At 35.3% G+C, this 14,192-nt stretch overlaps 1 protein-coding gene across 2 annotated transcripts; it reads left to right on the top strand.

The window, feature by feature from the left end:
- The first annotated feature begins 656 nt into the window (after positions 1-656).
- On the top strand, positions 657-12,316 carry LOC131168653 (uncharacterized). Of its 2 annotated transcripts, XM_058128255.1 has the most exons (18): positions 657-882; positions 1,803-1,872; positions 2,100-2,732; positions 2,847-3,032; positions 3,154-3,267; positions 4,315-4,373; positions 4,662-4,728; positions 4,931-4,982; positions 5,149-5,241; positions 5,399-5,482; positions 5,609-6,033; positions 8,221-8,282; positions 8,817-8,886; positions 9,278-9,358; positions 9,478-9,579; positions 10,541-10,665; positions 11,522-11,609; positions 12,017-12,316. In XM_058128255.1, exons 1-18 carry the CDS (start codon positions 836-838, stop codon positions 12,125-12,127), a joined length of 2,469 nt encoding a protein of 822 aa, XP_057984238.1. In that variant the 5' UTR covers positions 657-835; the 3' UTR covers positions 12,128-12,316. The 2 variants fall into 2 exon arrangements, with proteins under 2 accessions (XP_057984238.1, XP_057984239.1); XM_058128256.1 differs by lacking the exons at positions 10,541-10,665; positions 11,522-11,609; positions 12,017-12,316 and having other exon boundaries at positions 9,458-9,580.
- Positions 12,317-14,192: the final 1,876 nt, after the last annotated feature.

Below are 14,192 nucleotides of genomic sequence, written 5' to 3'. Positions count from 1 at the left end.
GTGGGGGTATTTTTTAGGAAGTATCTTGATAAGACATGGGGTTGCTAAGATGGTTCCCAAAAATATAAAATTTGGAGATGGACCCGTATTTTATTTGCTTAATTACAAAAATCTTGAATTTACCAAATTCAAAAGATTGAGTTGAAGACAATTAATGTAGGTAAATTATAAACTATCCTTAAAACCTTTGAAGCAAATGACAATTAAGATTCAAATTAAGTGAGTACGTTTGTGTGAAGAGTGCAGACATGGGGCATTAGGTTTTCAATTAATTTATGGAGTATGCAAGGGGAGAAAAGTTATACAGGGGACCTCATTCTCCACGTGTCAGTGTATCTATTTTCTTAATATTAGACATATATCAAATTTGTTCCACCAGATGACCCGATCCAAACTCGCCTAACTCATTTAATAAATGGATCAGATCCGAGTTGACCCGTTTATGAATGGATCAGTTTGTATTAACCCAAATCCAAATTCTAAGCTGTCAAACACACATTAATGATATTTTAATTTTTAAATAATTAACATATTAAAAACATCACGAAAGTCCCAAATGTAAAAAAATTTTCACCCTCGGTAACCGACCGTAACGGTAGCTTACCCTTACAGCAGTGACTGTAACTTGTCAACACGTGGCCTCCGTTTCGCACTGCACCAGCTGAAACTTCGAACTCCAAGCTTCGAGCCACGGCGAACGCAGGAGGACGAGGGGGCAGAGGAGAAGGAGGAGCTGGCGAGAAATTCTGTTATCAGAAATCAAGGAACCAGCACCGTTCGATCCTTCAAACTCGCAGTTCAAACCCTAAGTTTGCAGCGCCAAATCCACCCGCAGATGACGGAAAAGACCTTGAATCTCCTCGCCAATGTCGACTCCAGGAGGTAAAACCTCAACTCTATCAACTTTTCTCTCACATTCTGTTATTTTTTCTTCTCCCCACGCGTCTTCAATCCCTAACTTCTAGGAATTCGAGCAAATTTTGACCAAGCCTTGGTTTTTAATTTTTTAATTTCTACTCTTTTTGGAGCTCGTGTGATTGTGATGAAGTTCGGTGATCATATGATTCAAATTGCGATATCGAATAATTTCCTCTGATTGTGTGCTTACTGGATATGTTTCGGAAATGTTCATTTCGCGATGAATTTCGTTTTGTCAAGCTACGTTTTTTTTTTTTTTTTTGGAACGGGAGAAAGAGAGCAGTTTTGAATGCTTCAGTGTTTTGAATCTTTGATTTATTAAAGTTTTAGGGTATTTTGGGTTACGGATAGTTGGTTGGAAGTGTGAAAGAGGTAATGAGGTTTAGCAATCTGAGTTTGGTTTGAAGCAACTGTGAGCTATGGGCAGTAGAATTGGATTTCTTTGTGAAGTATGTTGTTGTCCTTGCTGAGTAGGCGCTCATTGGAGGTTGATTCCAGGTGCTTCAGGCAATCTTGTGCTAGCTACTGTATTGATTGATATTTTTGGTCTTCCCGAATTGCAAATCAATGTTTTTATTTCTATCGAATTTGTGCTCTATTTATTTGTTTCTATTTTGCCTTCATGGTTATGATATTTTCTTATAATTTGATTCCTTAAGTTAATTTGAGAAATAGCATGTGGCAGTCCAGAGGGAGCCAAATTGTCTTAGTTTCAGTGGAGTCTATTTATGTGCCAACCCAAGAATTGGGAATACCAAAATTCAAAATTTTAGTTATTTTGCTGTTCCATATTTTCTCATTAACCAGACAGAACACTAGGTTTTTATAGATTGGATATTGATTCTTTTACAATTTGAGATTGATATGGATATCATTGACAACAGGGATGCCTATGGATTTGCTGTGAGACCTCAACACCTTCAAAGATACAGGGAGTACGCTGATATCTACAAGGTGTGTGCTGTCTTTGTTTCTTTTTTGCACTAGCTGGCATATTATGAGCTGTGCATCTTTGTGAATATAGAATATTGAGTTACAGTATGACTACTGTCTTCATCTAAGTTTGAGGTCTCATAAGGAAATATGGCGAGGATCTTTGGCTCTAAATGGTAAGAGTAATATTAGAGGGAAGATGTCAAAGTGTTGTTTTGTCCTTATTAGTTATATATTTCTGGTGTTAGGAGGAAGAAGAAGAAAGATCAGATAAATGGAATGACTTCCTTGATCAGCACGCGGAGTCAACTCAAACATGCTCATACAAGGAGGAACATAGCAGCGCATTTGATGCTGAAGCCACAGAGCATAAAGCAGAGGCTGTTTTGGATAAGGGTGATGAAGAGGATGATTCAAGTGGTAAGAAGTCCCCTTGTGCTGGTTCAACAGAAGGTGATCCTGGAGATGTGCTGGTGCCTAAGGAAACAAAACCCAAGAAGTCAAAAACATGGGTTCTTATAAGACCATCTCTTGGCATTATTGAAAATATGATGAGCTCTCGCATCAAGAAGGTAACGAATATGAAAGATGAGCATACAAGTCACAACCACCTTCCATCAATTAGAGAGGCAAGGTCTTTGGGAGGGGAACATGATGAGGACCATGAGGAAGAGTATTTCGATGAGGCAGTGGAAGATGGTGCAAATGCCTCCAGTCAGGCAAGTACTACTGGTGATGATGAGGCAGTGGAAGATAGTGCAAATGCCTCTAGGCAGGCAAGTGCTACTGGTGATGATGAGGTCTCCCCAGAACCATCCTTTCCTTGGAAGGAACTGGAGTTCCTTGTTCATGGGGGAGTGCCAAGGGCTGTCAGGGGAGAGGTGACGTCGACACTATTGAGTTTGTTGATTTTTAAATTTCTTTTAAATGTTGATTTTTTAAAATGTTTCATATTTGAAAGCAAAGAATTGAGTATTTCAATTTTGTTATTGCAGGTATGGCAAGCCTTTGTTGGTGTAAATACACGTCGAGTGGAGAGATATTACCAGGATTTGTTAGCTCCTGAAACTAATGAGGGCAGTGGCACACAGCTTGATGATTCAATAGCAGACCATAGTAGTATAAACCCCAATGCAGATCCTGTTGGCATACCTGAGAAATGGAGAAAGCAGATTGAGAAGGTCATTAGATGCATGGGCCTTGGACTTTATCCTTCAATCTTTTCAATTTGTAGGTGCTACTTCTTTTACTTTTTATTGCCATTAAGCTTTCTCCCTAAACTAACTTCTTGTGTCCTTTCAGGATTTGCCTCGAACATTTCCGGGTCACCCTGCTTTAGATGGAGATGGAAGAAATTCCTTAAGGCGTCTACTTTTAGCATATGCTCGACATAATCCATCTGTTGGGTACTGTCAGGTAACTGAGGTTCATTAGGCTATTTTTTTTATTATGTGGTTCTCCTTAAATTTTCTCCTTTTAAACTTACATATTTTTAGTCAAATATAGTTAATTATGTGCTGCAATTGAACTGTGTTTAGACTATTTGGTTTGATATTTAAATATTTTTTAAAAAAATTAGCGAGTTCCAGCCTAAGTGTTTATGTGTTGGCTAGTCCTAGAATTGAACGTGTGATTGTGTGGACTATTGGAAGTTTCAGACAAAACCTATAGGTTTTGAAAGTTTCAGAGGCACATACTGGTAGAACTCTTATGCATGGGCAACAGATGGAAAGGAATGGTGTATCCTGATCATTGAATTGCAAATTATTCATCTCAATTAAGGTTTTTAACATACCTAAACATTGAATTGGGATAGTTGTACACCTGCTTCCCTTTTCTCTGCATCCTCTCTATTGTTATTTTCCTGAGATTCTGTTATTTATGCAGTTGATAAGCATTATTTTTAAATGAAACTATTTTCTAATTTCAATTGAAAGACTCAGCGGTTCAGTGCATAACTATATCCAATAACATCATGTTTGAATAGTTGTAATGTGCAATTCTAAACTACCATTTAAACCCAATATTGAGTGAATTTCCAGGAGCTAATATTATTTCATTTTTTAAAAAAAAATTCTGAACTTTTGTGAAGTTTTTTTTTTTAATAGTTTTGAAAAATATTAAGCACACTTCTAATTCATAGAAGTTATTTTTTTTTTCTATAGCTCATTCAAAGATACTTGATATTACTGAAGTTATCGAAATAGTTGACATATGAATTTTGCAGTTGTTTGTTAAACAAAACATATAAGAGTTTATAGCATTTGAAACTTATATACATCATTGCCTTAAATTTCATACTGCGTTTTTGTGATCTGCTGCTACTCAGTATTTTTTAGGTGTGCTATGTTGGTTCTGCTCAATGAAATTAGTGATTGGCAAAAAAATTGTTGTTAGTTGTTTTTATTTTTATTTTTTCAAAAGTGGAGATTTTTTTAACATTGGAGTTTAATACTATTGCAGGCAATGAATTTCTTTGCAGGCTTATTGCTCCTGATGATGCCAGAGGAAAATGCATTTTGGTAGGTCATAAGTATCCTTTCTTTGTAGCCGCTCTCTTTGGAAATTACAGGAGTTATAGTTTTATATGACATAAAATGGAGCATTTGTTGTTTCCAAAATGAGATTTATATGCTGTTTCTTCCATGGATTTGTATTTTTCCCGTTCCTCTCAAGTCCTTTGTTTCAAAAGCATATTTAATATTTGCTGAAGACAGCCGTGTCCTAATGTGGATTGATCCATTGTATTATTATTATTTTGTAATGACTCATTTAGCTTTATGGACTAGTCTGTTTTGATGGGATCTCAGGACCTTGGTGGGCATTATTGATGATTACTTTGACGGCTATTATTCTGAGGAAATGATTGAGTCTCAGGTGATTCATTCCCTCCATTCAGAGTTGTTCTTTGTTCTTGTATTCCTTATAATTTCATGTTTATTTTGCCCCCTCTCAATTTGATGAACTTGCAGCAAAGACTGACAATGATGATTTTGCAGCAAAAATGGACAACCTTAAAATCTGAAATGATTGGTTTGGCATGTTTATTCAGTCACACTGTTATTTTTTTCCCCTCCAGGTAGATCAACTTGTTTTTGAGGAGTTGATGCGTGAAAGATTTCCCAAGCTAGGTTTGTCTCTTATAATCATTTGTTAGAGATCAAATAACGAACCTTTTTTCATATTGGTTTCATTTCATAAAGTTGCACCCTCAACAGAAATTGGTCATTTCTCGACCTTAATCAGTGAATATACTGAAGAATCAAACTAGTTGCTTATGTCAGTAATGCTATACAGTTAATCATTTGGATTACTTGGGAGTGGAAGTGGCATGGCTCTCTGGACCCTGGTTCCTCTCCATTTATGTGAATTTGCTACCATGGGAAAGTGGTTAGTCATGCTGTATGTAGCAATTTATCGTTGTGATTGAATTTTATTGCCCATTCTATTGGTCTTTGCTGTTGCTTCTTGAGATTCGTTTTATATATGTGTTTATTTAGTTTTGCTATAAAGCATCTTCCTAGCTGATGAGTTTCTTTGAATTCAGTTCTTCGTGTTTGGGATGTGCTTCTATTTGAAGGAAATCGTGTTATGCTATTTCGAACAGCACTTGCTTTGATGGATCTATATGGTAATCAGGGAACAAATTTAAGTTTTATCATTCGTGGAAATCATTGGTGAATGTAGTAATTTGCAATATTGCTGCTTTCAGTCCATGCTCAACCATGAAATCTGTTCCATGTGTGGTTTCTTGTAGGTCCTGCACTAGTTACAACCAAGGATGCTGGAGATGCAGTAACTTTGTTGCAATCCCTTGCTGGATCAACATTTGATAGCAGCCAGCTTGTTTTGACTGCTTGTATGGGTTTCCTTGCTGTAACTGAAACTAGATTGCAAGAGTTGAGGGAAAAGCATCGACCAGCTGTGTTAGCAGCAGCTGAGGAAAGGAAAAAGGGGGGTCGAGTTTGGAAGGATTCCAAAGGTCTTGCATCCAAGCTATACAGTTTCAAGCATGATCCAGGATCAGTCATAATTGAAACAAATGCAAAAGAAGGGCTAGATCATATGCTTACAGATGGAGATATGCCTGCTTTGGAAGCACATTCCACTGATCTGGATAAATTTCTTAGCGGCCTAACTGTTGGTTCTGAAGTTGAATCTGTTCCAGATCTGCAAGAGCAGGTAGCTAATGTGTTTCATCTTCCTCTTGATATTTTTGTGCTACATTCTCAAAAGTACAGAACTTCAGTCTTGATGCTTATTTAATTTATAAAGATCCATATGGTAGAACTTAAATGTTTGCCTTATTCTGTGAGGTCCACATGCATGAGATTTCTTTTTATGTTCTTTTACTACATCTATTTCAACATTTAACATGTTTTTTGAGTATTGGTATTAATGTTACTGTTTTGTAGAGTTGGACATATTGTGTATTTAATTTCAAAGAATCAGTATGAGTAGAATTAATGTCTACGAATCACATCTGATTCACATAGTCAATTGTGTGCATAGAAAATGCAAAATTGTTGCCTTATTGAAAATGTACATTTGCTGTTAAAGAAAAAGCTTGTTGCAGCTGGGAATTCATTTGGGAGAAAGTGTTCATTGGAATTTTATTGCAAAAGATGCTTGGCATGCAAATTATGAAATTCTTCTTCAACACATGATTTCATTTATTACAATTAGGAATGAATAATTTCTCAAACACATTTCTTATTGCATGGTCATTGTTATCTCAGTCATTTGAGCCAACATTTTATTTTGGGAGACTCTTTGAAGCAGAAAGAGAGTCTGCTCATTATTATTTTATAATTTTTTTTAGCAAAAGAAATTCGTTAATAGGAAGAGAATTTACAAAGGGGAGAAAAGGCATCTACCAAAAAATTTGGAACAAACTAGAGAAAAACTTAAACATCAAAAGCAAAAAATCAAACCATCAATTCCTCCAATCCCTATTTAAATCCTGAAAGCTAGCTTCTCTGAAAATTCCAAACCCAATACACCATAAAGATGTCAAGAACTGAATCTTTTCCAACACCAAATACGAATTCAACTTCTTCCCATCCGCACATTACATTCCAACCAAAGACCTCATAAAACTGCATACTTACTACACTTCCAAAGAGCTGCCCTTCCTTCTTCCAAAGCCCGCAAAGGAAGCAATTAAAAAAATTTCCACTGAATAAGGGCAGACCCAACTCTCTTCCATAAGACAAAACAATTTATTCCAAATACTCCATGCAAAATCATTTAGATTCCCTCTAATGCAATTGCATCACTTTTTCCTCTTCCCCCACCCTGTTTCCTGCTTTCATTATGCACATCCTGTATACACTGCTTAACATTTGCCTCCTTTTTCTAAGAACATAATGTTTAGTGATAGAAAAATATTCTGTAAGATATATTTTGATTCTATATTTCTTCATAGTTGTGAAATTTTTGGTGTTCTGGTAATTAATGTAATCTGTATGAGTTTTTATTTAATTTTTACTTTTTGAGATAACAGTATGACTAATGAAATCCACTAGCCTGCCATTGGGTTCTTTTTCATTGCGTTGCCTCATGCTCTTTTGGCTGTTTTCATTAGTCTTTTTTTTCACATGATTGAACTGTCTTGGACAACTTCATTGTCCTTAGTAGAACCTCCTGCTTCTCATGCATATACTCATATTCTTATAACATGTTAACTTTTGTTTCTTCTGTGCAATGTTTTGATCTCTAATATTTTTAACATGCTTTGGTTAATTGCTCAAGCGAGAGGTGTTTTTATGATCCATGAATGTATTCATTTGTTCTTACATGTTGGTGTTTTGACTGTTTCCTTTCATCTATGCAATTCTTCACTGTAAAATTTGGAGCATATTTTTGTTGATTGCCCGAGCATTCTATATGATTAGCAAGGGCAGCCTTATAAATTTTCTATGATTCCTTTGTGTATGTAACTAGGAAAACATGTTGCAACATCATAATAATGTTATATTTTATCCCATGTATGTGTATGTGTGTGTCTATATATATATATTGTCTTTGTTAAGTTCTGTTGTTGTTTTTTGTTTTTTTCTTCTGTTTTATTCGAGAGATATGCTATTTGGGGTTGCATCGCTTTTCCTCTTTATTAACCTGAAAGGAAGAATATATATATATTTGTGACACTGCTAGAGAACTACAGAGTCCTTGGGTGGGATGTTGCAGAAAATTCAAATATTCCATGTGGTCGTTATTCTTTGATTATTGTCATGCATTTTGTATTCTAGCAAGCATGTCTGAATTTTGATATTAGTAACTGGGGAGGTTTTCATAAATTTCAGAGCTAATAAGAAATCTTGCACTATTCCTTTTAAATTTCAATCATTAATGGTTCATGTGCAGGTGGTTTGGTTGAAGGTTGAGCTGTGCAGGCTGCTGGAAGAGAAAAGGTCCGCTACAATGAGGTTGGCATTTTCTATTGGTACCTAGTTCTGCATCTTTCCAGTATGATCCTTCTGTGGTCTTTTAATTATGGTAGATGTAGTGCGGGAAAATAGCTTATTTTGTGCATTAACAATTGCTTGTGAGCATTGTAGTTAAGGTTTCTTACCTGGAGCAGTTGGAATCCTGGCACATGTTTTTGTCTATATGGACATGAATCTGAAGTCCATAGTATTTAATATATTCTTTTTTAGATATTTCTTTTGCATACCATGGTTTTTCTTTTTTCTTTTATCATTGTTGTTTTTTCCTTCTATTATTTTTGTTTCTTTTTCTCTTTCTTTCTTTTTTTCTTGTGCGTTCCTAGAATCTTTACTCCCCCAAGTTTATCTGTTCCAAAATTTTTTCTTAATGACAACATTTTGATTTTATAAGCCGAAAATGATTCTTCTGTCAATAGTCTTGGTTGCTCTATGGCCTGAATAGACATTAACTTTGTTAATGGTCCTAGTGAAGGCATTCACAAACCTATATCTGTGGTTTCCGTTCTTGTCCAGGGCTGAAGAGCTGGAGACAGCACTTATGGAAATGGTCAAGCAAGATAATCGGCGGCAACTGAGTGCAAGGGTATGTTAAGTGCATTAAATATTCTTGCTGCATAATCTGCCCTTTATATTTTATAATTATGAACATGTAGTATTAGAATGGCTTGCATGTTGAGATGCAGCATGACGAAAGAAGGATATATTACTGCCCAATATGCATGGATATGTAATACTCTCAAAGAAACTATGTACAAAGGCCCAAAATTTGGTTCATATGCTAACCAAAATGAACTAAAATTATGCTTTAGGTTTCAGCCCCTAATATTTGATACAGTGCGCTGACAAAATGGTGCTTTAAAAACCGTGTATATTTTGAATTCTGTGAATTAAGGATGTCCTTTGCTCCTCTCTCTGTCTCTCCCCCATTTGCAAGCTTCAAGTCATTTCTTTGTGTTTCAAACTGAACTTTGCAGGTTGAGCAGTTGGAGCAAGAGGTAGCAGAGCTACGTCAAGCCCTTGCTGACAAGCGAGAACAAGAGGCTGCTATGCTTCAGGTTTAGCATTGCCTGGTTTCTGCTTAATAGCTTGATGTCTAAGGAAGGATGAGTTGTACTTTCTTTTTTTGCTGTAACGAATCCTGTTTTAAATTGTAGATGACTTGCACATGATATAGGTCTTAATGCGGGTAGAGCAAGAGCAAAGGGTAACTGAAGATGCTCGCCTATTTGCTGAGCAAGACGCGGCTGCTCAGAGATATGCAGTTCATGTGCTTGAGGTTCTTTCTCTATGCTCTTCTAAAAGTTAAAGAATAAGTTGAGTTTTCAACATGCAGTAAAGGAGAGAAGTCCAAAAGCATTAGTTGTATATTGAAGTTTCACCTCTTTCTTGAGTTGAACTTGTTGACAGAAGAGCTTCACAGCTGGCAGATTGAACATGACCTCATTGGCCTGCCAAGGGAAACAAAAGCATAGCATAGCAATTTTAGGCATACTAATTACAAACCCTAGTAGATAATGTTCTTAATTACATTTGGAAGTAACATATTTTGAACAACCATGTCAAGGTGAATTTCATTTGCCAATGTGTGTTGTACTGAACCATTTGGCTCTTCTTGGTGAGCCAAAGCACTCTATGTAGATTCTTTTCAATATGCCCATCCATCATTTTAGTTCAGTTCATTCACCATGTTTTAGCTTGTAACCTTATGAGCTTCGTTTCACAAATTGTTTTGACAGTGTATAACCCTTAGCTCTATATATCTGAGGCATCCTTTATGTTAGCCTATGTATTTTAATCACAATTAGGGTTGAAATTATGATCCAAGAAGACCTTGTTTCTGTAACGGAGGAATTTTAGATGGTCAGAAGTTTAGACAAGGTAAGAGTGGTAGGTTCTTAAAGCTTGTTATAATATATTGAAGTTTCTTTCACTTTATTGGTTTGGAATCACTATTTAAAATTAAGATGACAAGGAAGACCGGACTCTCCGCTGTTATATCATTGCAACTCACAATTTCATGAGGAATTTATCTTTGGTTGAATTAGAATCCATAATATTCTTCTAGTTTGTTTTAATCCAAATACTTGAAGAAAAGGCATGGCCATGGGATAAATCAATTTTCATCTAGTTTCTTGTTTGCTCACCTGTGTACAAGGTCAAAATTTCAGGAACAGGATAGCCATAATCCTTGTGATGCAATGATTCTATCCCCTCTGAACTCAAATATTTATATGCAGGAAAAATATGATAAGGCTATGGCTTCAGTTGCTCAGATGGAGAAGAGGGCGGTTATGGCTGAGTCGTTGTTGGAGGCTACATTGCAATATGAATCAGGACAAGTTAAAGCGCAATCTTCTCCACGGTACATTAGCAATCAGTCGTTAGACATCAACTTTTTGTTTATTTATGCAGCCTAACCCTTAGGTTATCGAGAATTTTTTTCGATGATTTATATATTATATTAGTAATTTATTTCACTGGGCTATTCAAGAGTGTGTCTCAATGCTTTGCAACCATTCAATATAACAATATGGTTTAACTGTCAAATGAAATTTGATCATTGGAAATAATCTGAATCCTCATGTGAGAAACCCCTAAAAGGTTGTGTTTGGAATGATGGATTTCAAGCTTTGGATAAGATTTATGTTGATTTGGATGAAACGTGATACACTTTTGTATTTCACTTAAATTCACACAAATCCAAATCCAAGGTCCAAATTTCAAACTCAAACATTGGGTAAATGTCTCAGAGACCCAATCTCCCAAGCAATTACATTCTTGCAAATAATACAAAATTTTGTCTCCCTCTAGATCTTTACCGCCACCATGAAAGGGGCTGTCCACCCTTTGAACACTTTTCTCACTTGTTTGTAGTCTTCCGCCTTCCTTGTTTAACTGGATAAAGAACAACAGTTGGTGGTGTTGATAATGAGTCAAAATGGGTAACTTCTTGCTTCTTATCAATGAGTAGCAACAGGAAATGGATTGACAGAGATAAGTTCTTTCATGTTCATTTGTAATGCAATGGGTGCCATTTTCTACAATGATGCTGCGCCATTTTATGTTGCAGTTTGGCCTTTATTTTTTTGCGATTTTTTTGCGGGTAACTGTGTTTGCCGTTGTTCATGGTAAACCAGAATGAGATAAATTGCATTATAAATAGAATTGGTGCATACGCAGAACTGCATCTATACTTCTTAACATAGTGTGCTTTGTAGGTCCGTGCGTCCAGATCTAGCACAGCCAGCTAGGAGGATGGGTCTACTCTCAATGCCATTTGCACTCGGCTGGCGTGATAGGAACAAGGTAGGCTCTCATACTTTTTTTTTTTTCCCCATTTTGGAGTGATTGGGTTGCCCATTCTACCCAACATCATTCTCCAAATTTTACACGGAAGAGTTGGCAAACAGTTTGACTTGCATTTTTTATTATGGGATCTATCTGAGCTGCATTTTCTAAACATAATGGATATTAGGTGGAATATCATTAAGATAGTGTCTGGAAGCATAGATTTCTAGGCTTGTTTTTGGTCCAAATCCACAGGAATCCAAATCCAAGTTTTGAACTCCATGCTCCCAAACTCTGAGTAGCTGTATTTTCACAATATTTGATTCAAGACTTGCAATTCGCATTAATCTTCTCAAGTTGCATGAAACTACAACAATTGTGCTCATGTTTGGTTGTTAAGATTCTTAATCTATGAAAATTGATAGGGGAAAGCCACTAATGAGGAGCAGGGTGAAACAAAGTCCATGAATGAGGGAGTGGAAGGATGCTCTGTGCATGGAGATGCTAATGAACAGAAAGAGCATGAGAGAGTGTGAAATGTAGAGGATAATACATTTGTATTCTGAATGGTCCTGCTGCTCAGCTTCATGTTCTATTTGTCCATGGTGGCTTTGGGTGCTTACTGGCTGGGGGCTGTTTTTGTATTATTGTCAATTTTCACAAGCTCAATTAACATACATTTTTTTTTCTAGGCAATTGAAAGTAAAGCATCCCTTTTTCGTTCACATTATATTTTTTCTGTTAATTGTTTTGAAGTTTATTTTATATATATATATATATATATATATAGAGAGAGAGAGAGAGAGAGAGAGAGAGAGAGAGAGAGAGAGAGAGAGAGAGAGATTTTTACCATGGGAGATCTTAATATATTGTCATTACACAACAAATATCGTCAGTGAAGACTTAACCTTATTGGGGTTGATTTCTTTTTCATTATTGAGGTCTGTTTTTAGGAAACAACGGCATTATCCAGGCTGTGTCATTTCTATTTCCTATTATATTTTCTCTTGCATAGTAAAATAATAAATTATGACTGTTTGTTGTTACTAGATTTTCATCTATCAGTTTTTAGGTGGTTTTTTTAAAAAATAAAAATAAAAAACTAAAAGTTGTGATTATTAGTTTTAAGAAGAAAATTATAGTGTGCAAAAGTAACTCATGCGAAGCAAATTATTATTAATTTTTTTTATAAACAATGTTGAATTAGAATTAAGATACAATGACAATGTAAATTTAAAATATAATTAAAATGAAATGTCCATAAAATTTAGGAAATTTGAAAAAAAAATTATTAAATCAATTAGAAAATTATTTTTACTATTTTTAAATATTTTTAGTTTTCATGTATGACAAATTATTCTTGTAGTATTAAAATGAGTTTGTTACAATTAAGTAAAATAATTTTAAATTTATTTTTATTTTCATGATAGTATTTTTTATTTGTATTTTTGTATTTTTATTACTTAAATCACATTTTTCAATTGTTATTTGACTCATGAGCATTTATTCAATTAAGTTTTAAATTGTAGTAGTTTTACAAATGTTCAACTAGATTGGTAGTTTTTAATTTTTTGCTTTTGTTTTCAGTCATATGTGTTTGAACAATAAGTAATAAACTGTTATTATTACACTTTCTCCCCTACCAAATCTCCCAACAAACATTTGGAATAATCAACCTCAAAAGGTTGAGGTTGATTCATCAATCAACCCCTCTATGAATCACTCATGCATGCTGACCTTAGTTCTCATTTGCTATTGACATTTAATTTCTTCTCCATACATGCACACTTACTTTCCCCTCTACGAATATATACATTAAAATTTTAAAAATGATTATTTGTTAAATTAATAATAGATCTAGTTAGAAATTGACTTTGTTTAGACTTAATTCAGCCCCTTTAAACTTTTAAAAAGAAACTTACATGGAGATTGTTGTAAAATTGTATGCATCTTACCTGAAAATAGATTTAGTAGAAAGCAGAAACTCATTCTAAGTCTATACTCAATTTTACTTTTAAAGGTGATAAGTTTAGCCAAAAGGGGCATCGGACTCACTCATAGATGAAGAAAGTAAGTTAAATTTGTTTGTTTTTTATGAAAACTTAAAATATTTTTTAATTCAAAAGCTTCGACTATAGGGAACTGGACAAGGACCACAGCTGACCTTAGGACACAAAATCTTTCATGGAAAAATGCCTCACTTAAAAATCATACTCATACATTTAAGGAGAAATTTTGTTAAGGTTGAAATTAGGGGCAAAATAGGAATTTCACTTGGCTTAGTCGACCGACCATCGCAAGGTTATTTGATTTTGGTCGACCGAACTGAGAAGTTGACCAAACTCAAAGTTTTGATCAACCGAACCCTTAGCAATATTAATGCCTTGGTTGACCGAACCGACTAGAAGTCAACATATTGACTTCGCTCGGTTGACCGTTTTGAAATGAACGTGTCGTCCATAGTCGACCGAATTAATACGTGTCTGACCCTAACTACTTGGTCGACCGAACTCACAGTTCAAAATAGCCTTGGTCGACCGAACTTGAAAAATGGTCAACGGATCTCTGGCCATGGTCGACTGAACCTACGAAGAGTTCGAA

This window comes from Malania oleifera, chromosome 11 (genome assembly GCF_029873635.1).
Source record: "Malania oleifera isolate guangnan ecotype guangnan chromosome 11, ASM2987363v1, whole genome shotgun sequence".
Lineage (NCBI taxonomy): Eukaryota > Viridiplantae > Streptophyta > Magnoliopsida > Santalales > Ximeniaceae > Malania > Malania oleifera.
This window is presented reverse-complemented; position numbering and strand designations above follow the sequence as displayed.

Coding starts and splice junctions, on each gene's coding strand:
- LOC131168653 (XM_058128255.1), top strand. CDS start 836: ATGACGGAAAAGACCTTGAATCTCCTCGCCAATGTCGACTCCAGGAG. Junction 5,242..5,398: donor TTTGCTACCATGGGAAAGTG/GTTAGTCATGCT, acceptor CTTTGAATTCAG/TTCTTCGTGTTTGGGATGTG. Junction 5,483..5,608: donor TGCTTTGATGGATCTATATG/GTAATCAGGGAA, acceptor GGTTTCTTGTAG/GTCCTGCACTAGTTACAACC.